The 24,584-nt window shown below is 42.5% G+C and overlaps 1 protein-coding gene across 2 annotated transcripts in view; it reads right to left on the bottom strand.

Moving 5' to 3' along the window:
• Positions 1–24,584, bottom strand: part of dock11 (dedicator of cytokinesis 11) — a 187,251-nt gene that overhangs the window by 75,735 nt on the left and 86,932 nt on the right. For both annotated transcript variants that reach the window (XM_041220293.1, XM_041220292.1), the window contains 8 exons: positions 19,962–20,054; positions 19,566–19,689; positions 17,435–17,556; positions 17,131–17,214; positions 14,613–14,702; positions 5,451–5,572; positions 4,694–4,763; positions 3,489–3,614 (listed from right to left, as the gene is read on the bottom strand). In XM_041220293.1, coding sequence (XP_041076227.1) covers positions 3,489–3,614; positions 4,694–4,763; positions 5,451–5,572; positions 14,613–14,702; positions 17,131–17,214; positions 17,435–17,556; positions 19,566–19,689; positions 19,962–20,054 — 831 coding nt within the window. The remainder of the gene's footprint in view (positions 1–3,488; positions 3,615–4,693; positions 4,764–5,450; positions 5,573–14,612; positions 14,703–17,130; positions 17,215–17,434; positions 17,557–19,565; positions 19,690–19,961; positions 20,055–24,584) is intronic.

Raw genomic sequence — 24,584 nt, 5'->3', positions numbered from 1 at the left:
AGATAAAAAGCAAAACTTACAAAAATAACAGTTTCCAGGCTGGGCAATGCCTTCACTGGATTCAAACTTTCTAAACAACCAAAAAAAAACCAACCTGCTTCCTCAGCTCCCTCTCTTTTATATCAGGTGGCTGGGCGCTGATTGATCGTTAATCAACCTAATCAACTAATCAACCCCAGCCACCTGAACATAATAAACCCAGGCAGGTAGGGGAAGTTAACCCCATCCCTGCCAATTTAAAGGGCAGAGCTTTGCTCTGCCACACACCTCCCCCCATGTACAACGTACACCGGCCGCAATCGGCCAACTCCCCCCCCCCCCCCCCCCCCACCCCCCCCCCCCAAGAGTCCAATTATGTCCCTTGGGTGGGCTGTTATGGTGGGTGGTGGTGGGCGGGGTTGATGTCGGAGCCCCCAAGCCTTCTTTGGTTGAGGGGGCCCCGAATCTCCAAGGTAGCACGGCGACGGCGGCCCGGCTCCCTCTGGTGGCGGAGGCGGCGACTGCGGCCCGGCTCCCTCTGGTGGCGGAGGCGGCGACGGCGGCCCGGCTCCCTCTGGTGGCGGAGGCGGCGACTGCGGCCCGGCTCCCTCTGGTGGCGGAGGCGGCGACTGCGGCCCGGCTCCCTCTGGTGGCGGAGGCGGCGGAGGGCGGCCCGGCTCCCTCTGGTGGCGGAGGCGGCCACTGCGGCCCGGCTCCCTCTGGTGGCGGAGGCGGCGACGGCGGCCCGGCTCCCTCTGGTGGCGGAGGCGGCGACGGCGGCGGCCCGGCTCCCTCTGGTGGCGGAGGCGGCGACTGCGGCCCGGCTCGGCCCGGCTCCCTCTGGTGGCGGAGGCGGGCCCGGCGGCGGACCGGCTCCCTCTGGTGGCGGAGTCGGCGACGGCGGCGGCCCGGCTCCCTCTGGTGGCAGAGGCGGCGGCGGCGGCCCCTCCCTCTCGGGCTCTGAGAGCGGCGGCGGCTCCTCCCTCTCGGGCTTTGAGAGCGGCGGCGGCTCCCCCCTCTCGGGCTCTGGGAGCGACGGCGGCTCCTCCTCCCTCTCTGGCTCTGGGGGCGACGGAGGCTCCTCACCCCTCTCTGGCTCTGGGGACGACGGAGGCTCCTCACCCCTCTCTGGCTCTGGGAGCGACGGCGGCTCCTCACCCCTCTCTGGCTCTGGGAGCGACGGAGGCTCCTCACCCCTCTCTGGCTCTGGGAGCGACGGAGGCTCCTCACTCCCTCTCTGGCTCTGGGAGCGACGGCAGATCCTCCTCCCTCTCTGGCTCTGGGAGCGACGGCGGGATCCTCCTCCCTCTCTGGCTCTGGGAGCGACGGCGGATCCTCCTCCCTCTCTGGCTCTGGGAGCGACGGCGGATCCTCCTCCCTCTCTGGCTCTGGGAGCGACGGCGGATCCTCCTCCCTCTCTGGCTCTGGGAGCGACGGCGGCTCCTCACCCCTCTCTGGCTCTGGGAGCGACGGCGGATCCTCCTCCCTCTCTGGCTCTCGGGAAGGCGGCTCACCCCTCTCTGGCTCTCAGGAAGGCGGCTCACCCCTCTTTATTGGAGTGACCGGGGCATCTCCCATGTCTACCGCCAGGTAATTAACCACCATGAGGGCAACCTCTGGGAAGGAGGCCGGGTGGTGTTGTTCCTCCCACTGTTCCCACCTCTCCCCATCTCGACGCCACAGCGTGTTGATAACTATGGGGAGATCGTGGACGAGGTCTGCCTCAGGGTGCATCAACCAGTCCCAGATCTCCTGGGACGGTGGTGAAGGTGGTGGTGCTGGAGGTAGTGGGGTGGCCCCTGATGCCCGGGGTGAACACGGCACCTCTTCCTGGGCCTGGTTGTAGGGGCATCCTGCCCAGTTGTGGCCATCCTCCTCACACCGGCCACACTAGTTTGCCGGTGGCACATTTGGGCAGGACCGCCAACGATGGTCCTCCTTCCCGCACCAGGAACACCAGGGGAAGAGGCTGGCCGGGTCCTCCAGTGGTGGCTGCAGCAGCTTACGTTTCTTCAGCTGCTGCTGCTTTTCCTGCCTTTGCCGCTGTCTGCTCTTCTTTCCATTTTTTTTTTTTTTTTTTTTTTCCAAAAAAAAAAAAAAACTATCCCAAAAATTCCACAAAACAAAAAAAAATACTGCTCTGAGCCTCTATGTGGCGCTATCCCACTTCTTACACCAAATATGGCAGGCTGGCGAGTGGATAGAGGCCCAGAGACAGACTTCAGTTCAAACAAATATACTTTTATTATAAATAAATACAAAATGAAAGGGCACAAGGGCCAAAACAAAGCAATTTAAACACAAAAAAGATAAAAAGCAAAACTTACAAAAATAACAGTTTCCAGGCTGGGCAATGCCTTCACTGGATTCAAACTTTCTAAACAACCAAAAAAAAACCAACCTGCTTCCTCAGCTCCCTCTCTTTTATATCAGGTGGCTGGGCGCTGATTGATCGTTAATCAACCTAATCAACTAATCAACCCCAGCCACCTGAACATAATAAACCCAGGCAGGTAGGGGAAGTTAACCCCATCCCTGCCAATTTAAAGGGCAGAGCTTTGCTCTGCCACAGCCCCTTTAAAAGCAAGACTTTGACTAGGCCATTCCAGAACCTTGATTTTATTATTTTAACAATTCTGAAAGATTTTGATGTGTGCTTTGGATTTTCCCTTTCCATTCCAATGTCGGACCCTGTCCGACATCATCAAAAAGACGTGAAGTACAGGTCTCAAGTCGTTTTTTTTCTATGGAAAAAGCAGAGAAACCCTTTCAATGGCTGAGAGAGACCGATAGGAGCCGAATGAAGCTGAATACAGTAACCCTATGCACCACAAAGATAACACGGACACAAACAAAGGAGATAGCTACATCCGCATCCAGCAGACATTTGAGAGCCTTTCGAGATGTTACAGTAATAAAACAATGACTTGGATCGCATTATTGAGGAGTTTGGTGATAAAATGAGTAAGCAGGAGAGGATTTATCAGTATGAACATCTATAAAGAGGTATGTGAAAAATACAGTGAACAAGGGCTTGGCTGGAGATGCAGTACTAATGTCCTTTTGCCATGCACTTTTAAACCTGTTTAAAAAAACATAATTAAACAGCCCATGTAAAATAAATGGCACGTGTGAAAATAAACTGGACCTGACACACCTGACAAGCACTGAATAAATTGAATGCAAAGGGTTAAACCAAGTTTTGTAGTGGAGCATTTCAGATGATTAGCCAATATCTTTTGGTATGCTATGGAATTCATTTTACCATGTATTGGAAGTACATTTCCTGTGCCATAAGAGGAAAAACAGCCCCATAGAAGAACACTACCACCTCCATTCTTGACAGTAGGCATGGTGTTCTTTTCTTTATACCTGTTTTTTAACATACGAGTATTACTATTTACAGCATGAAAATATGTTAGTCAGCATAGTAAATTATTTGAAAACACCCAAAACAACAAAGACATATTAAAAACCTCCCCATGCAGAGTGCTGCGATATGCCCCTACCTTCAGCAGCTTGTTAATGGTTAGGAAATCCGCAGCCTGCTTCAGGATGGCTGTCACAGCTGAGGCCAGCACTTCATGTGTTGTGATAGAGGCTGAAGACGGTGATTTCTCCGTCATGAAGACATACTGCAGAAGCACATGGAAAAGTTAGATTCAATGATGTTCATTATCACTTCATTACATGCAATCACAACCCTGCAGCCATGACCCTGTATAACAGCTCAGATACTTTACATCCCATTCCAAATCCAATCACAACCCTGCGCGCCCCTGAATAATAGCTCATACACTTTACATCCCATTCCAGATCTTTAATATCACATTAGCAGGAATTTGGGTGGCAAGGGCAAATGTGATAAGGCCCTGCGAAAGAAATATAATGAGTTCTGGTTGGAAATCTCCCTCCCGAGGGCGTTAAGTAGCGAAAGGGGAAGTCTTTGGACAGACATGGCCTGACAGTTAATTTCCTGGGGTGGGAAGTCGGTCAGCCTGGAAGAAGGCGAGACTCTGTTGATAGAACGTATTGACCCGGAAGGTAAACAAAGCAGCAGCTGCAGGCAATAGAGGCAGCTACAATCATTTACCAAGGGGTCATGCGTGACAGCATAAAGGGGCCGGAGAATCATAAATCTTTTCCTTTGCTCGGTTTGTGTTATAAACTGGAAGGACTGTGTGAGACGCAGAGAAAAGCGTACAAGAAATATTCGTGAGTCTTTTGTTTGTTTGTTAATGTCTGTTTAAGTAACTGTCTGTGTTTATATATCACTAGACATCTAAACACGAATCTGGAGCTGCCGCTACGGGCCAGCACAGAACCGGATCAACACTGCACTACAGTCACTGTTAAACTTGTTATCACGCACCACGAGCACTACAGCACGTACCCAGGACTGGTGATTGTGTATTGTATATTGTGGATGTATTAAATGTGTTTATTATATGGGACTGCAACCCATTATTATTAAACAGTGCAATATGCATTGTTGTGTACCGCCTGGGATTATTGTTTGAGGTCATCAGACCTGGATTTTTCTAAACCAGATTACAATTGTCTGTCTGTGATTATTCCTGCACTGCATCACCTCTGCACCTGTTCATTGTCAGCAGCCACTTTGCCACAGGCCCTCATGACAGATTGGATCCATCAAAATATAAACATTTGAAATCCCTTTGAAAACACCATAAAAAAGTCTTGGGTAGATTACCTTGAGGAAAGAGCGTAAATAATGGTCCAAGCCTTCTTCGTGGCACTTTGAAACAATGTGGATGATGACCCTGCATAGGAAAAAGGGGTTTTCAACAGCCTCCAAACAACTCTATAGTAATATGAGCTAACACACTATGACTAAGGCACAGCACACCACCCACTTCACTTTACAGTCTGACACTCACATATGCTACTGAGCATGGTGCTCAAGTGTTTTAACAACTGTGTAAACAAAAACAAAAAAACAGTGCCGAACATGTTTTTTTTTTTATGGTGGAATATTCTTTCAAAATGTAAACAAATATTGAAATATTCTTTTACTTTTAATTATCTGTCATTATCTGTTACTTTTAACTAACCTTGTCATGACAATGACCTGATTTCACTATATACTAACCTTAACCTGACTTCGCTATGGACTAACCTTGTCATGACAATGAACTGGCTTCAACAAGGATTAACCTTGTTATGACAATGACCTGACTTTGCTATGGACTAACCTTGTCATGACAATGACCTGGCTTCACTATGGACTAACCTTGTCATGACAATGACCTGATTTCACTATATACTAACCTTAACCTGACTTCGCTATGGACTAACCTTGTCATGACAATGAACTGGCTTCGACATGGATTAACCTTGTCATGACAATGACCTGACTTCGCTATGGACTAACCTTGTCATGACAATGACCTGACTTCGCTATGGACTAACCTTGTCAGGACAATGACCTGGCTTTGCTATGGACTAACCTTGTTGAGTTCACAGTGATCTCTTGCTGCTCTTTGGACACCTTTGTGAGAACCTGAAAAAGCTGGATGAGAATAGTCGGCAGGAACTTGATGATGCCCTGGGTCTCCATGGCATGCAGGCACTAGAGGAACACAGACATGCCTCTCAGGTGGGCAAAGGTGGGCACAAAGGGATGGTGTGTGTCTCAGCAGTATTACTGTAGCTCATTCTGTTTACAATCTTTGTGAGTTCAAGTTACAGAATCATAATGCATAATATACTAAAACTATGTGTTTGGAGTGTACAGTATAGATCTAACTGGAAGTGTTTTTTTAACCAGTCCAACCACTCTACTTTAAAATTTGGTAAAGGAGCCCTCAAGGGTGATGCTGTTGACAGACAGTGTTGGGCTTACTGAAAAAAATAAACTTATTGCTCGCTACTCATTTCTTCAGAAAAACAATTATATAATGTCCTTACTTATTACTTAATAAAAAAGTAGCATGTTATAGATTACTCATTATTTGTCTTTCTCTTGTACGCAGTGATAGACATGCTTCCTGTGTTTTTGAAGTGTATCATCAAAATTGGTTTGTAGGGATACTTTTTTTGTTCCTAGTACCCAGCCTCATTCAATGACACGGCTCAGAAAGACTGATTTGATAGCCCCACACCTTATTATTGCTGTGAGACATCCAAGGATAGTAAAAGGATAAGCAATCTTGCTATCTCATGAGTCAGTGTGTGTAATCACTACAGGTGCCATTACTGGAGCCCGCTCAGCAGGGGGAGAGTAACGCAAAGCTCTGGACAGACTGCAGAAGAAACTGACTGTTGTACAATTTCTAAGTTTGAAAGATAACTTAAGAATCAATCTATGATTATGTGAGTTGAAATTGATTTTGAAATTCTGTCATGCTATATATCTGTGTGTAACAGGGCGAGCAGCCCTGTTCAGGTTTATTTTTAGAACAGGGTCTCCCTCTCTGCCCCTGTACTGTATTTTGTATTTGTTTTGGTTTGCGAGTTATTGTATATATGTGTAGAAATTTATTTTTGTGTATTTATTAAATGGCGCACGCTGTGCCTTTGAACTGCAGTTACCTTTTGTTGTTTGTCTTTCTTCTGGCCTGAGTACAGAAGGCTCTGGTGATCCTAACTGCTGCCACCACGTGTGGCAGGAAGTATCGTTGCAGTGACGTCAGACCAGAAGAAGGACAAACAAGAAAAGGTAATTGCAGTTCAAAGACGTGGCGTGCGCCGTTTATTAAATACACAAAAATTAATAAAATAGTTAAACAAAAATAAACACTGCTCACACAGCGAAACAAAATATTTAAACAAAAATAAATAGACACAAAATAGACCTAAAGGTCCGGCTGGGCAGTAGCCTTCACAGATCCTTTAAATTTCGTTTTCGTTTGTCTTTTTTTTTATGCTTTGTTTTAAAATGTTTAAAAAGCTGAATCAATATGGGTAAGAATAGCGGACAAAAATTCAAAGGGTATAATAATAGGAGCATGCTATAGACCGCCAGATTCAGACGGTGAGCAAAATAATCTGTTATACAATGACATTAGAAATGCGTGTAGCAAAGGAGAAGCCATACTAATGGGGAATTTCAACTTCCCCCATATAAAATGGGAAAACCCAGTGGGTAGCACGACGGATGAAATTGAAATGGTGGAAATGACAAATGACTGCTTCTTAGCATAATTTGTCAAGGCACCGACTAGAGGGGAGGCATGCCTTGATTTAGTCTTTTCAAATAACAAAGACAGAATAACTAAAACAGAGGTCAGAGAACCACTAGCAAACTCTGACCACAACATGGTCTCATTTGAAGTGCTTTTTAAACCCCCAAAAGTAATGATAAAGCTAAGGTTTACAATTTTAGAAAAGCAAACTATGAAGGTATGAAACAGAGACTAACAGAAGTAGATAGGAGTAAAATAGAGAAAACATCCACAGAAAAAGGATGGATGTTCTTCAAAAATGTAGTACTAGAGGCGCAAAACAATTACATCCCTAAAGTAGACAAATCTAAATGTAAAACTAAATTGCCAAAATGGTTTAATAGATCAATTTAACAAAATATTCAGCGAAAAAAGGGACCAAAAACAAAATACACAGAAAGAGTACACAGAACTGCAAACGCAAGTTAAAAAGGAAGTTAGAAAGGCCAAGCGAGAAATAGAAATGAACATTGCTAAGGGGGCTAAAAAAATTCCAAAATGTTTTTCCAATATTACAACAGCAAGAGAACATTCAAAGAGGAGGTTAAATGTCTAAGAGATACAAATGGCAAAATCGTAGATGAAGGAAAAAAAATAGCAAATATATTAAATGATTACTTTTCACAAGTATTTACAAAGGAGCATACGGACAACATGCCCCACATGTCAACCAGTTCCTATCCAGTTTTAAATAACTTGAGCATAACCGAAGCACAAGAGTTAAAGGGACTGGGAGCTCTTAAAATAAACAAATCCCCTGGGCCGGATGAGAACCTCCCAATAGTACTGAAAGAAATGAAAGAAGTTATTTACAAACCGCTAGCCAAGATCATGCAGCAGTCTCTTGACACAGTGGTTGCAAACATAATACCGATCCACAAAAAGGGAAACAAAACTGAACCAAGTAACTACAGACCAATAAGCCTGACTTCTATTATATGCAAACTTATGGAAGCTATAATAAGATCCAAAATGGAAAATTATCTATAAGGTAACTTTATCCTGGGAGACAGTCAACATGGTTTTAGGAAAGGGAGATCGTGTCTAAGTAACCTCCTTGATTTTTTTGAGGATGCAACATCGATAATGGATAATTGCAAAGCATATGACATGGTTTATTTAGATTTCCAGAAAGCTTTTGACAAAGTCCTGCATAAAAGTTTAATTCTCAAACTGAACGGAGTAGGGATTCAAGGAAATACATGTACATGGATTAAGGAGTGGTTAACATGTAGAAAACAGAAAGTACTGATTAGAGGAGAAACCTCAGAATGGAGTGAGATAACCAGTGGTGTACCACAGGGATCAGTATTAGGTCCTCTGCTATTCCTAATCTACATTAATGATTTAGATTCTGGTATAGTAAGCAAACTTGTTAAATTCGCAGACGACACAAAAATAGGAGAAGTGGCAAACATTGTTGCAGCAGCAAAGGTCATTCAAAATGATCTAGACAAGATTCAGAACTGGGCAGACACATGGCAAATGACATTTAATAGAGAAAAGTGTAAGGTACTGCACGCAGGAAATAAAAATGTGCATTATAAATATCATATGGGAGATACTGAAATTGGAGAAGGAATCTATGAGAAAGACCTAGGAGTTTTTGTTGACTCAGAAATGTCTTCATCTAGACAATGTGGGGGAAGCTATAAAAAAAGGCCAACAAGATGCTTGGATACATTGTGAAAAGTGTTGAATTTAAATCAAGGGAAGTAATGTTAAAACTGTACAATGCATTAGTAAGACCTCATCTTAAATATTGTGTTCAGTTCTGGTCACCTCGCATATAAAAAGGATATTGCTGCTCTAGAAAGAGTGCAAAGAAGAGCGACCAGAATTATTCCGGGTTTAAAAGGCATGTCATATGCAGACAGGCTAAAAGAATTAAATCTCTTCAGTCTTGAACAAAGAAGACTACATAGTGACCTAATTCAAGCATTCAAAATTCTCAAAGGTATTGACAATGTTGACCCAAGGGACTTTTTCGACCTAAAAAAAGAAACAAGAACCAGGGGTCACAAATGGAGATTAGGCATTCAAAACAGAAAATAGGAGGCACTTTTTTACACAGAGAATCATGAGGTTCTGGAATCAACTCCCCAGTAATGTTGTTGAAGCTGACACACTGGGATCCTTCAAGAAGCTGCTTGATGAGATTCTGGGATCAATCAGCTACTAACAACCAAATGAGCAAGATGGGCCGAATGGCCTCTCATTTGTAAACTTTCTTATGTTCTTATGCTCTTAATATTTAAATTCAGATTTAAGTAATGAGCATAACGGCTATGGGGCACAAGCTAATAAAAATACTGACAGAAAAACTAGATTTTTTATACTTCTTCATATTTTATTAAATCCCTTACAATTCTTTTTTGTAAGTGTTTAATTATCACAACAAACAGCAGAGGTGAGAATGGAGCACATGGTGTCACAATTACTTTTACTCTATATAGTATTAACCCACTAAAGACACTTTGGTGGTAGCAGTAGAATGCATTAGAAAATGACCAAAAAAAGAATAATTATACATCACAATGCTGTTGTAACCAACATGTGACATAAGGATTCTGCATATAACTTACAACCCCTTTAGGATATCTCTTTTTTATTATTATTTTTTTTTTTCTAACTTGGCTGGATCCCAGTAGTCATTGCAAAATACGCACAATGTATCCCTTGCCACTCTATTCCCATATCCAATCTGAACAAGAATACAGTGCCTATAATAAGTATTCACCCCCCCTTGGACGTTTTCACAGTTTGTTGTGTTACAACCTGAAATCTTGATGCATTTAAATGGAATTTTTTTTCTTTTGATTTACATAACCTACTCAACACTTTGAAGAGGCAAGATAATTTTTATTGTGAAACAACAGATAATGAAAAATAAAAAAAACTGAAATTTCCTAGTTAGATAAGTATTCACCCCCCTGAGTCAATACTTGGTAGAACAACCTTTGGCAGCAATTACAGCTGTGAGTCTTTTGGGGTTTGCAAGTCTGGATCGTGCAATAATCTCCCATTCTTCTTGGCAAAATTGTTCAAGCTCTGTCAAGTTAGATGGGGATCGTTGATGGACAGCAATCTTCAAGTCTTGCCATAGATTTTCAATTTGATTCAACTACAGGCTTTGAATGGGCCACTCTAGGACATTCACTTTCTTGTTTTTAAGCCACTCCAGTGTTGCTTTGGCTGTGTGCTTGGGGTCACTGTCCTGCTGAAAGGTGAACCTCCGTCCCAGTATTAGGTCTTTTGCAGACTGAAGCAGGATTTCCTCAGGGATTTGCCTGTATTTAGCTCCATCCATTTTGCCCTCTACCCTAACAAGCTTCCCAGTCCCTATAGCATGATGCTGCCACCACCATGTTTCACAGTAGGGATGGTGTTACCTGGGTGATGTGCTGTGTTGGGTTTGCGCCAGACATACAGTGGCTTGCGAAAGTATTGACCCCCCTTGGCATTTTTCCTATTTTGTTGCCTTACAACCTGGAATTAAAATTGATTTTTTGGGGGTTTGTATCATTTGATTTACACAACATGCCTACCACTTTGAAGATGCAAAATATTTTTTATTTTGAAACAAACAAGAACTAAGACAAAAAACAGAAAACTCGAGCGTGCATAAGTATTCACCCCCCCCAGTCAATACTTTGTAGAGCCACCTTTTGCAGCAATTACAGCTGCAAGTCTCTTGGGGTATGTATCTATAAGCTTGGCACATCTAGCCACTGGGATTTTTGCGCATTCTTCAGGGCAAAACTGCTCCAGCTCCTTCAAGTTGGATGGGTTCCGCTGGTTTACAGCAATCTGTAAGTCATACCACAGATTCACAATTGGATTGAGGTCTGGGCTTTGACTAGGCCATTCCAAGACAGTTAAATGTTTCCCCTTAAACCACTCGAGTGTTGCTTTAGCAGTATTCTTAGGGTCATTGTCCTGCTGGAAGGTGAACCTCCATCCCAGTCACAAATCTCTGGAAGACTGAAACAGGTTTCCCTCAAGAATTTCCCTGTATTCAGCGCCATCCATCATTCATTCAATTCTGACCAGTTTCCCAGTCCCTGCTGATGAAAAACATCCCCACAGCATGATGCTGCCACCACCATGCTTCACTGTGGGGATGGTGTTCTCGGGGTGATGAGAGGTGTTGGGTTTGCGCCAGATATAGTGTTTTCTTTGATGGCCAAAAAGCTCATTTTTAGTCTCATCTGACCAGAGTACCTTCTTCCATATCTTTGGGGAGTCTCCCACATGCCTTTTGGCGAACACCAAACGTGTTTGCTTATTTTTTTCTTTAAGCAATGGCTTTTTTCTGGCCACTCTTCCGTAAAGCCCAGCTCTGTGGAGTGTACGGCTTAAAGTGGTCCTATGGACAGATACTCCAGTCTCCGCTGTGGAGCTTTGCAGCTCCTTCAGGGTTATCTTTGGTCTCTTTGTTGCCTCTCTGATTAATGCCCTCCTTGCCTGGTCCGTGAGTTTTGGTGGACGGCCCTCTCTTGCCAGGTTTGTTGTGGTGCCATATTCTTTCTATTTTTTAATAATGGCTTTAATGGTGCTCCGTGGGATGTTCAAAGTATTGGATATTTTTTTATAACCCAACCCTGATCTGTACTTCTCCACAACTTTGTCCCTGACCTGTTTGGAGAGCTCCTTGGTCTTCATGGTGCCGCTTCCTTGGTGGTGCCCCTTGCTTAGTGGTGTTGCAGACTCTGGGGCTTTTCAGAACAGGTGTATATATACTGAGATCATGTGACACTTAGATTGCATACAGGTGGACTGTATTTAACTACTTATGTGACTTCTGAAGGTAATTGGTTGCACCAGATCTTATTTAGAGGCTTAATAGCAAAGGGGGTGAATACATATGCACGCAACACTTTTCCATTATTTATTTTTTAGAATTTTTTGAAACAAGTTATTTTTTTCATTTCACTTCACCAATTTGGACTATTTTGTGTATGTCCATTAGATGAAATCCAAATAAAAATCCATTTTAATTCCAGGTTGTAAGGCAACAAAATAGGAAAAATTCCAAGGGGGGTCAATACTTTCACAACCCACTGTAACGCTTTGCATTTAGGCCAAATAATTCAATTTTTGTTTCATCGGACCACAGAATCTTTTGCCACATCTTTTCTCTCCCACATGCCTTTTTTGCAAATTCCAAGTGGATTTTACATGGGCTTTTTTCAAAAATGGCTTCCTTCTTGCCACTCTTCCATACAGGCAAGATTTGTGGAGTACCTCAGCTACTGTTGACACATGGACAGTTTCTCCCATCTCAGCCATGGAACGCTGTAGGTCTTTCAGAGCTGTCAATGGCCTCTTGGTTGCTTACCTGGCTGCTCAGTTTGGGAGGACGGCCTGCTCTAAGCATATTCTGGGTGGTGCCGTATGCCTTCCGCTTCTTAATGATCGACTTGACTGTGCTCCAAGGGATATTCAATGCCTTTGAAATCTTTTTATACTCCTCCCCTGATCTGTGCCTTTCCACAACTTTATCCCGGAGTTGTTTTCAAAGGTCCTTGGTCTTCATGGTAGTATCTTTGCTTTGAATGCACTACCCAACTGTGGGACCCTACCAAGACAGGTGTATTTAATCTGAAATCATGTGAACCACTTTTATTGGATGGAATCCATTTAACTTATTGTATGAATTCTGAAGGCAACTTGTTGCAGTTCAGCTTATTTAGGTGTGTCATAGCAAGGGGATTGAATACTTATCTAACGAAGACTTTTCAGGTTTTTATTTTTAATTGATTTGTTTTTTCACCCCCACCACTGTGAGAAACTGTGAAAACATCCAAGGGGGGTGAATACTTCCTAGAGGCACTGTATCCTTTCTGGGCTCCAGGCGCCTGCCCCTCTCTTAGCTCCTCCCATCTATGACATCATTGTCCTATCATTCTTTTTACTATCCTTTGAGACATTCCGGAAGAGAATGAGTCATCAGTGATGACTGAGGCACAGACATTAGAACAGTCTGGCATGTTGGGGTTAAAAAAGAAAAGACCTCCAATGTAGGTGCACAACAAAGAAAAGGTAATAAAACTAACTTGTTTCTTTTTTGGGGAAAATAACTGTAACATTATTACTCAGATTAAAAATCTTTACCTCGTTATTAACACAAGCAATATTATTACATTAACATGTTACTTAAGTAGCGAGTTACCCCAATGCTGTCGATAGATATGCAGTATTCTGCAGGACTGCAGCAGGGAAGCTAGAGAGTAAGGATTAGCAATGCAGCGAGGAACTGATGAGTCGTTCACTCCTGTACTATAGTTATGACATGCATTGCATTACTATGAGTAGGGTTGTTGAATACAGACCCTTTAGGAAAACAGGGAAAAAAGAAAAGAGAAAAGACACCAGATAACAGTAACATATTCGTAACCTTGAAACCTCAGTGATAACCTCTTCAGAACTGCAGTGACTCAGTCCCAGTCAGCACTGTACTAGAGTGCTGGGTATGCCTCCATGATTCTCTGATTATGCAGTGACTCAGTCCTATTTAGCAGTATACTGGAGGGCTGGGGCTGCCTCTCTCTCTGATTCTGCAGTGACAGTCCTAGTCAGCAGTATACTGGAGGGCTGGGGCTGGCTCTCTCACTTTCTGATTCTACAGTGACAGTCCTAGTCAGCAGTATACTGGAGGGCTGGGGCTGCCTCTCTCTCTGATTCTGCAGTGACAGTCCTAGTCAGCAGTATACTGGAAGGCTGGGGCTGGCTCTCTCACTCTCTGATTCTACAGTGACAGTCCTAGTCAGCAGTATACTGGAGGACTGGGGCTGCCTCTCTCTCTGATTCTGCAGTGACAGTTCTAGTCAGCAGTATACTGTAGGGCTGGGGCTGGCTCTCTCACTCTCTGATTCTACACACACACTGCTTTTCATTAAGCTTATCCACCTACATGACAGTCTTCACTTTGGCATTTGCAATAGGAAAAAATAAAATGAATATCTGCTTTTAATCTGTATCCCCATTCACTCAAGCAACTCTGACTAATAGATGTTTATAAAACTTCTCTACAATATATTTATTTCCTAGCAAACACTTAATCGATCTTTGTGTCACTTCAGAACCTTAAGCTGAGAAGATGGATTTTCAGATACAAATCCACAGCATAAACAGAGAACATGTGGATACAGTTAAACATTCTTTTTAATTATAGATCAGACTTTCTGTGACTTCAGGAGTTTGAAACTGTTCTCTAAAACTATTCACCATTTATGTTTGTTATGTTTTGAGTCTGGCAGCTATAACATTGAGGTGTGCTGAAGCATTTTAAAAGGCAGCAGAATATACTGTTCTGCCAAATGCAACGAATTCAAATGTAATTAACACTCAGGGCTCATGGCTAAATTGCATTATCTCAGGGCTTTTATATCACTGTAATATAGGGCAAGAGGTGGAAGGGCCAGTCACAGAAACATTAGGTACCTTTAAATATTTAACCAGCTCTCCTGGGCTCTCCTGTGATTCAGACTGTATCACCTGGCAATGCTGGAAGAATCTGTGCAAGTGTGGGTCCTATGGAATGAACACAAGCAAACTGGTAAGACACACATTTTGAAGATTCAGCTTTTTTTCCTACCACAACCGAAGAAGCCGAATAAAACGTGCAATTTAAAAAAAAAATTTTGTCAACATAATAAATAGACTCCGTCTCTAAAGCCAGCATTGCCTTAAATGACAGAATAATAATTCCATTTCTAAGTGCATTACAAGCCACATTATATGGGGTATCACAAGTGCTGTGGTACCCCATATATGATTCATGTGCTACCTATACAGAATGACTGGTAAAATAAAAGCCATAAAAAAACCATAAAAAAAGCTGCCAAGGACAACACTACATTGGATATTGCACCAGTCACCACTCATGACAATTATTTTGGGGTAAAATAGACTAGATATATACAGTACCTATAGAAAGTCTACACCCTTTCAAAATTTTCACCTTTTGTTGCCTTATAGCATGGAATTAAAAATGTTTATTTTTTTAATTTTATTTATCTACACGTCCTACTCCACAACTTCAAAGTGAAAAAAATATTCTAGAAATTTGTAGAAAATTAATTAAAAATAAAAACTGAAATAGCTTGGTTGGAGTGTCCACCACTTTGTAATAGCAATCCTAAATTCTTTCAAAAAAATTCAGGGACAAAGTTGTTGAAAGGCACAGATCAGGGGATGGGTATAAAAAAATATCAAAGGCCTAGAATATCCCTTGGTGCACGGTCAGGATGATTATTAAGAAGTGGAAGGTGTATGCTGCCTAGACTAGGCCGTCCCTCCAAACCGGATGATCGAGCAAGAAGGAGACTGATCAGAGAGGCTACCAAGAGGCCAATGGCAACTTTACGAGAACTAGAGGCTTTTATGGCCAAGACTGGTCAAAGTGTGCATTTGACAACAATATCCCAAGCACAATAAATCTGGCCAGCATGGTAGGGTGGCAAGAAAGAAGCCATTACTCAAGAAAGCCCACCTTGAATTCCGTTTGAAGTATGCAAAAAAACACTCAGGAGATTCTGTAGCCATGTGGCAAAATTTTTTTGTGGTCTGACAAAAATAAAATGGAACTTTTAGGCCTAAAGCAAAGCGTTATGTTTGGCGCAAACCCAACACAGCACATCACCCAAACAACACCATCCCTACTGTGAAGCATGTAAAGAAGAATGGTCAAATATTGCCAAATCTAGACCTATCCCAACAGACTCACAGCTATAATTGCTGCCAAAGGTGCTTCCACTAAGTATTAACTCAGGGGGCTGGAGACTTACACAATTCTGATCTTTCAGTTTTGTATTTTTTATATATTTTTTTTTCTCAATAAAAACTTTTTTCCTCTTAACAGTGCAGAGTATGGTGTGTAGATAAGTGGAAAAAGTCATCATTTCAATGCATAAAACTGAGGCACTGACACAACAAAATGTGAAAAAAGTTCAAGGGGGTTGTAGCAGAGGGAGATGTACTGACTCTGCTGGCGTGTTCACAGTGCTGTAGGAAGAGGGTGGCAGTCATCCAACAACTGCCTGTGAGTCATGGCAGTGACACGGGGAGGTGGGAAAGTGGGTGTGTGGACTTTCCCCCTCTCTGAATCTTGGGGAGATTGTTAGCCCTATAAGTTAACGCTCTGCTGTCTCCTCAGGTCTGCCCTTATAGACGCGCCAAGAGTGCGGAAGCACTGGTCCAGGACCGAGAACCAGCCGGGAGAGAAAAGGAAACGAAACGTTTCACAGCGAGACAGTGAGGGCGGAGAACCCTTGGGTAGACCCCGGGAAAAAAATAACTAAGCAGGCTAGCTAGCCGGCAGTGTAGGTCGGTGATCCGGGTCGCACGTATAGCGGCGGCCGGGATATAGCTGTCAAGTGCAGCACCTTTCTTTGCAGTTTTGTTACTGTTTTATTTTCCCTGTTTCTTTGTGCCTTCTGTTTTTAATTATTGTTTTGAAGCACCTGCAAGCGCGCCGGTATTGTGTACCATCGCTTGGTATTCCCGTGGTTCTGTTTACCATTGTTGGTAAGCAGACCACGGACCAACAGCACCCTCTGCGGGCTAAAAGAAAAAGAGCACCCCAAAATAAAACTGGGCACCTGTGCGGTGTTGCCAAATCCACCTGTCTGTCTCCTGTGTCAGTGAATTACCCACCACCCTTCCACAGGGGTGTAGACTTTCTATAGACGCTGTGTACATATATATATAATATATATATATATATATATATATATATTATATTTATATATATATATATATATATATATATATTATATAGATATATATATATATAGCGGTAGTTCATTACTCAATGAGTCTTGGCAGCCCTTTAAATAACACTTGTGCTTCATGTAAAACTGTTCTATAAAATACAACACAGGACAATTTTAACATGACGATAAATAAACATACTTTTCTTTCACAATATGAGTTAAAATGATTATATACCTGCACATACCTGGGTATAAATTGTGGAAACTACATGGCTCCTGACTTTAAACAGCAGTTTAGCATTATCAACCCATTTTATGTCAGGAAGACACTGAAAAGCCAAACAAAAATAATGTTAAGTTGGAACAGTAGAGCTGTTAAAATTATCATATCTCTAGTAAGAAACAGGGATAGGTGTGATATTCACTTTTATAAATTCTGCATCATTTTAGTCTCCTTCATCAACTGATTGATGTATCTAATATTCTTTCTTGCGTTTACTTCAACTTTGAAAATCAGACTGAGAAAATCAGCGTGAGTAATAAGTCAACCTTGTGAGAATCCCCACTCCTGTCACACAGGTAGCCGGCAGGCAGGTTAGCAGACACAGGTAACTGCTGGTCCAATGAGCAGAGACAGCCATCCTTCAGTAGTGGAAGCCAAGCACACCCGACTGCAGAGGAGAAAGCAGAGAGGAGGGAATTTATTACAACAGCAGCAGCAGCTTCTCCAAAACATACTGATGCTGGGCTTCTCGAGAGAGCTTCAGTCAAGACCAAAACTGTTGAAATCAACTACTGCCACATGCCCGCTAGACCCCTAGCCGACTAATCTTGCTCCCTCCATTATGCACACCTTCTACCTATTCCTGGACTCTGGCTCAGTTCCTGCTGCCCTCAAGCATGCCTGAGTTACGCCAGTACTCAAAAAACCCTCCCTTTCCCCGGATGACTTATCTAATTTCCGTCCCATCTCCAATCTCCCTTTTCTTTCAAAAACTCTCGAAAGGGCTGTAGCCAGTCAGCTGATGAAACATCTCAAGGACAACAATCTGCTTGAATCTCTAGTCTGGTTTCCAGCCGCATCATAGTACTGAAACTGCTCTGCTCCAGATTGTGAATGATCTCCTGCTCAATGCTGATGCTGGTGCTCTCTCTGTGCTTGTCCTCCTTGACCTAACAGCTGCTTTTGACACCATAGATCATGGCATTCTTCTTGACTGCCTTCAGAGGTATGCTGGAATCTGTGGACCGTGTCTCTCCTGGATGTCATATACCTATTTACCTATCTGGACGCATGCAGTGTGTTTTCTATGCTGGACGTAGTGGTGTTATAAACTCAGTCACTTGTGGTGTCCCCAAAGGATTTGTTCTTGGGCCCCTTCTCTTCAATATCTACATGCTTCCCTTGGGTCACCTCATCCGCCAACACAGCCTCATGTTTCACTCCTATGCTGACGACACCCAGCTCTACTTAAAACCATTCCACAGATATAGGTGTGTTTCTGGTAGCCCCTCTGCCTTGGTCCAGCTCTCGGCTTGCATTCAAGACATCGGGGCCTGGATGTCTGCCAATTTTCTTCAACTGAACACTAACAAATCTGAACTCCTTCTAGGAGGATTTAAAACTCAACTTAAGAATTTAAATATAGCTGCCCTGAACTTCGGAAACTGTCTGTTGCTGCCTTCCCCCACAGTATGAAGCCTTGGTGTACTTTTTGACAGCAACCTCTCCTTTGATGCCCACATCTCCTCAATGGTCAAATCTTCCTTCTACCATCCTTGAAACATCTCCAGAGTCTGTCCCTACCTTTCTCTCCCAGATGCGGAGATACCTTGTCATGCATTTGTCTCCTCTCGAGTCAACTGCTGCAACTCTCTATAAGGTGGTCTCCCGGCACGCACCATAAACTGACTGCAGCTAGTTCAGAATGCCGCTGCCAGGATCCTTACCAGATGTAAAAAACATGACTACATCACCCCCTGTCTTGACCAGCTGCACTGGCTACCTGTAAAGTTCAGGATTATTTTCAAAACTCTCCTGCTCACCTACAATGCCCTTCATCACACAGGTCCCGAGCACCTCCTCAACCTGCTGACCCGCTATGTCCCTGCCCCGCAAACTGAGGTCTTCCGACTCTGGCCTGCTTGTTATCCCCAAGCAAAAGTGACCCACACTTGGACAATGTTCATTTAGCTTCATGGCTCTGACTCTTTGGAACTCTCTCCCAGCTTTGGTGCATGATGCTCCCACCGTCACTCGCTTTAAATCAACTCTCAAGACCCACCTGTTCTCTCTTGCTTTCCATGCTCTTTAAGCCTGATATCTTCTATTAGCTGCTGTGTTGCTGCTATTATTATGCACTTTCCACTGTATTTAATGTATTATGCATGTTTTTTTTTTTTTTTTTTTTTTTACTGTATATCATGTATTATGTATGTCTCTGTATTTAAAGTATTATGGATTTTCTTGTTGTTACAGCATCTTGTAAAGCGCTTTGTGATGTAGGTCCACTATGAAAGGTGCTATATAAAATAAAGATTGATTGATTGATTGAAAACACGCTTCTCAGGAGAGCTTCAATCAAGATGATTTGACATAATTTTCAATAGTGTCTAGGGACATTCAATTCAATTCATGTTTATTACAAAAGCAGAGGTTTAGTGACAGACCAGTACGTACCCATTGATTCAACAGCATCCCGTTTCTTAGTGGTCCCCTTGCAGTTGTACTCACAGCTGACATGGTAGAAGGTAAACAGCAGGTGATGCCTGTCATGGAGATGTATTGGAAGCTCAATCTTAATCTGGAATGAGATGCATGGGAGTTATGTTATAATGTCAAGACTGATGCAATCATTATGTCCCACAACCCCATTTCTTTAATTCCTTTGACAAACAGCGTGGAAGGCGTGTTACAAACTGCAGGTTTCAATTTAAACTCTTAAGCAAAACATCATTGCCTGCTTTCTTGTTCACATTTGATAATGGAGTGGTTGAAGCATTAGATGAAAGTACATTATGCACTATTTATTACACTGGTATTCAGAAACACACCTATATCTGTGGAATGATTTACCTCATCATAGAACTCTGGGCTCTGGTTGTGATGCAACACGGCTGCATATGCAGAACTAGTGAAGAGAGGCCCACCAGGTTTCCCATAGATACACTGTAAGAAAGAGCAGCTAGAAATGGTGATCGGAAAAAAAAAATGCTTAAAAAAAAAAGGTTCTAAAAAATATCAACTGTTTTGAATGCTCACAATTATTTTAAAGGACTTTCATTTTAGTTTTCAAACTAATATGTCGAGTGTAGGGTATCGCTTATTGTTATATGGTTCTGTCTACACAAACTGTGCAAAATGATTCCTGTTATAATAAGACACCCTACACACAACTAATCACAAAAACAAAGACTGTACTCAGAAAGTACTATTAAACAGCTACAGCATGGTGTTCTATCCATGGAATGACACCTATACATCCTGTATCTACACATAGGAGAAGATATACTGACATTTTGAGAAACACTTAATGCTGATTGATTAGCTTTCATGCATGATTCATAATTACAAATGTGAACTTTATTCAACAACCATTTTTTGTTGTACTACTGTACAAATCCCTAAATTACTGATAAACACCCTTTGTAAGCTCAGTGGGATTGTCAGGAGGTGTGCTATCTAGGGTTGGAACAATAATCAATAATATCGATAATCACTATCATTTTGTTGCAGCGATAATTTTATATTGTTGAAACATCATTATCGATAACCATAATTGTCTCCTGTGACCCAGTGAAACAGGAAGTGGCTCTGCATTCAGCAGCAAGCAGCTCTGAACTGTCTATCTGTGTGATCACTGCGTACACTGGTAAGTTACAGCAAGTATTAACTTTAAACAATATGCTTTAAACTTTACGTCACAGTTTCATTTTGATAATAAGATGTACACTGGCAAAGTACGACTGGTTTTCCAATAAAAAAAAAATATATATATTGTTGTTTGTAAAATAAAAAAGCTCACAGTAAAAATTACTGTAGAAAAGTGGAGCTTATGACAATTAAACATTCTGACAGGATTATTTTTTTGTGTAAATTGAATGTAATTGCAAAAAGAAAAAAAAAACATATGGCACACGTGTAATATAGCCTAAACAACAGTGTTGCTTCTTTATTTTGAACTACAGTAAAGACATGTGTACTGTATGCACCGCATGGAGAACAATAAGTGGGTGCTCAGAACCCTTGTTTATATACAGTACTGTGCAAAAGTTTTAGGCAGGTGTGAAAAAATGCTGTAAAGTAAGAATGCTTTCAAAAATAGACATGTTAATAGATTATATTTATCAATTAACTAAATGCAAAGTGAGTGAACAGAAGAAAAATCTAAATCAAATCCATATCAATCAAATCCATATTTGGTGTGACCACGAGGGCAATGAGCAGGGGGATTCTCAAAGTTGAGTCATATAGTCCGTGTATGGATGTAAACATTTGTTACAAACAGGTGCTAACGATAGACATCAGTTCATGCACGTAGGTTGAAACACAATAGTTAACTCGACGACAAGAAAACAGCTGTGTACCGTCGGAAAACTGGGTGAGTCGTAAGACCGCCGACGTAAAGAAGGCGGGGAAGTCAGTTGGCAAGCAGGGGGGTGTTGAGGCCACGAAAGGAAGAAAGGAAAGAGGGGCCCACGAGCAGGGGGAGGGAGCGAGAACGGAGATCCTTCTCCCCCTCTCCCTCTCTTTGGTGTGACCACCCTTTGCCTCGGGAGAGGAGTGGGAGGAGAGACGGGGGGGGGGAGAGAGGGGGGTGGACAGGGGGGGCGGGCGGAGGAAGGACTCCCCCCCCCCCTCAAAACAACATCAATTCTTCTAGGTACACCTGCACAAAGTCAGGGATTCTGTACGCATATAGTCAGTATGATTAAACAATTATACCAAACAGGTGCTAATGATCATCAGTTCAATACGTAGGTTGAAACACAATCATTAACCGAAACAGAAACAGCTGTGTAGGAGGAATAAAACTGGGTGAGGGACCGCCAAACTCAGCTAACAAGGTGAGGTTGCTGAAGACAGTTTACTGTCAAAAGTCATACATCATGGCAAGGCCTTCATGGAAGACTTGCGGCCAGAAAGCCATACCTCCAACGTGGAAACAAGGCTAAGTGACTTAACTATGCATGAAAACACAGGAACTGGGGAGCAGAAAAATGGCAGCAGGTGCTCTGGACTGATGAGTCAAAATTTGAAATATTTAGCTGTAGCGAAGGCAGTTTGTTCGCTGAAGGGCTGGAGAGAGGTACACGAATGAGTGTCTGCAGGCAACAGTGAAGCATGGTGGAGGTTCCTTGCAAGTTTGGGGCTGCATTTCTGCAAATGGAGTTGGGGATTTGGTCAGAATTAATGGTCTCCTCAATGCTGAGAAGTACAGGCAGATACTTATCATTCATGCAATACCATCAGGGAGGCATCTGATTGGTCCCAAATGTCAGCATGACAACGACCCCAAACATACAGCGAAAGTCATTAAGAACTATCTTCAGCATAAAGAAGAACATGGAGTCCTGGAAGTGATGGTATGGCCCCCACAGAGCCCTGATCTCAACATCATCGAGTCTGTCTGGGATTACATGAAGAGAGAAAAGCCACTGAGGCAGCCTAAATCCACAGAAAAACTGTGGTTAGTTCTCCAGATGTTTGGGCTAACCTACCTGCCGAGTTCCTTCAAAAACTGTGTGCAAGTGTACCTAGAAGAATTGATGCTGTTTTGAAGGCAAAGGGTGGTCACACCAAATACTGATTTGATGTAGATTTTTCTTCTGTTCACTCACCTTGCATTTTGTTAATTGATAAATATAAACTATTAACATGTCTATTTTTAAAAGCATTCTTACTTTACAGCATTTTTTCACACCTGCCTAAAACTTTTGCACAGTACTGTGTGTGTGTGTGTGTGTGTGTGTGTGTGTGTGTGTGTGTGTGTGTGTGTATATATATATACACACACACACACAGTGCCTTGCAAAAGTATTCAGACCCCTGACCAATCCTCTCATATTACTGAATTACAAATGATACATTGAAATTTCGTTCTGTTTGATATTTTATTTTAAAACACTTAAACTCAAAATCAATTATTGTAAGGTGACATTGGTTTTATGTTGGGAAATATTGTTAAGAAAAATAAAAAACTGAAATATCTTGCTTGCATTCAACCCCTACACATTAATTTTTGGTACAGCCCCCTTTCACAGCAATAACAGCTTTAAGTCTTTTGGGGTAAGTATGTACGAGCTTTGCACACAGTGTCGGAGTGATTTTGGCCCATTCTTCTTGGCAGATTTGCTCCAGGTTGTTCAGGTTGGTTGGACGACGTTTGTGGACCGCAAATAGTGCCACAGATTCTCAATGGGATTCAGATCAGGACTTTGACCAGGCCACTGTAGGACATTCACCTTTTTGTTCTTGAGCCACTTCAAAGTTGCTATGGCCTTGTGCTTGGGATCATTGTCCTGCTGAAAGGTGAATTTCCTCCCAAGCTTCAGTTTTTTAGTGGACAGAAGCAGATTCTCTTGCAGTATTTTCCTGTATTTTGCTCATTCCATTCTTCCTTCAGTTGTAACAAGATGCCCAGTCCCTGCTGATGAGAACATCCCCACAGCATACTTCACTGTAGGGATGGTGTGTCTTGAGGCATGGGCAGTGTTAGGTTTGCGCCACACATAGCTCTATCTTGGTCTCATCTGACCACAAAACCTTTTCCCACATCGCAGCTGGGTCACTCTCATGCTTTCTGGCAAACTCCAGATATGCTTTCAGATGGTACTTTTTGAGTAACAGCTTCTTTCTTGCCACCCTCCCATACAGGCCAGTGTTATGCAGAGCTCTTGATATGGTTGACTGGTGCACCATTACTCCACTCCCAGCTACTGAACTCTGTGGCTCCTTCAAGGTGATTGTTGGCCTCTCTGTGGCTTCTCTCACAAGTCTCCTTCTTGTTTGACACTGAGTTTTGAGGGACGGCCTTTTCCTGGCAGTGCCTGGGTGGTGTGATGCAGCTTCCACTTCCTGATTATTGATCCAACTGTGCTCACTGGGATATCCAAATACTTGGATATTATTGTGTACCCTTTCCCTAATGTATGCATTTGTATTACTTTATCTCTAACATCTGTAGAATGCTCTTTGGTCTTCATTTTCCTTCAGATTCACAGCCTTACCAATGATCCTTCAACAGTGGGGTTTTTATCCAGAAAATGTGACAGCAACTTTAATGGTTCACAGGTGGAGGCCAATGGTAAGGTAATTGTGTCCTCGTTAGGGCAATTTCATTCATCGGTGCAAACTGGGAGCTTCCACAGCACAGGGGTTGAATACTTACGCAAGCAAGATATTTCAGTTTTTTTATTTTTCTTAAAAATATTTCCCAACATAAAACCAATGTCACCTTACAATAATTGATTCTGAGTTTCAGTGTTTAAAAATAAAATATCAAACAGAATGAAATTTCAATGTACCATTTGTAATTCAGTAATATGAGAGAATTGGTCAGGGGTCTGAATACTTTTGCAAGCCACTGTGTGTGTGTGTGTGTGTGTGTGTGTGTGTGTGTGTGTGTGTGTGTGTGTATATATATATATATATATATATATATATATATATATATAATATATATATATATATTATAAT

This window comes from Polyodon spathula, chromosome 20 (genome assembly GCF_017654505.1).
Source record: "Polyodon spathula isolate WHYD16114869_AA chromosome 20, ASM1765450v1, whole genome shotgun sequence".
Taxonomy (NCBI): Eukaryota; Metazoa; Chordata; class Actinopteri; order Acipenseriformes; family Polyodontidae; genus Polyodon; species Polyodon spathula.
This window is presented reverse-complemented; position numbering and strand designations above follow the sequence as displayed.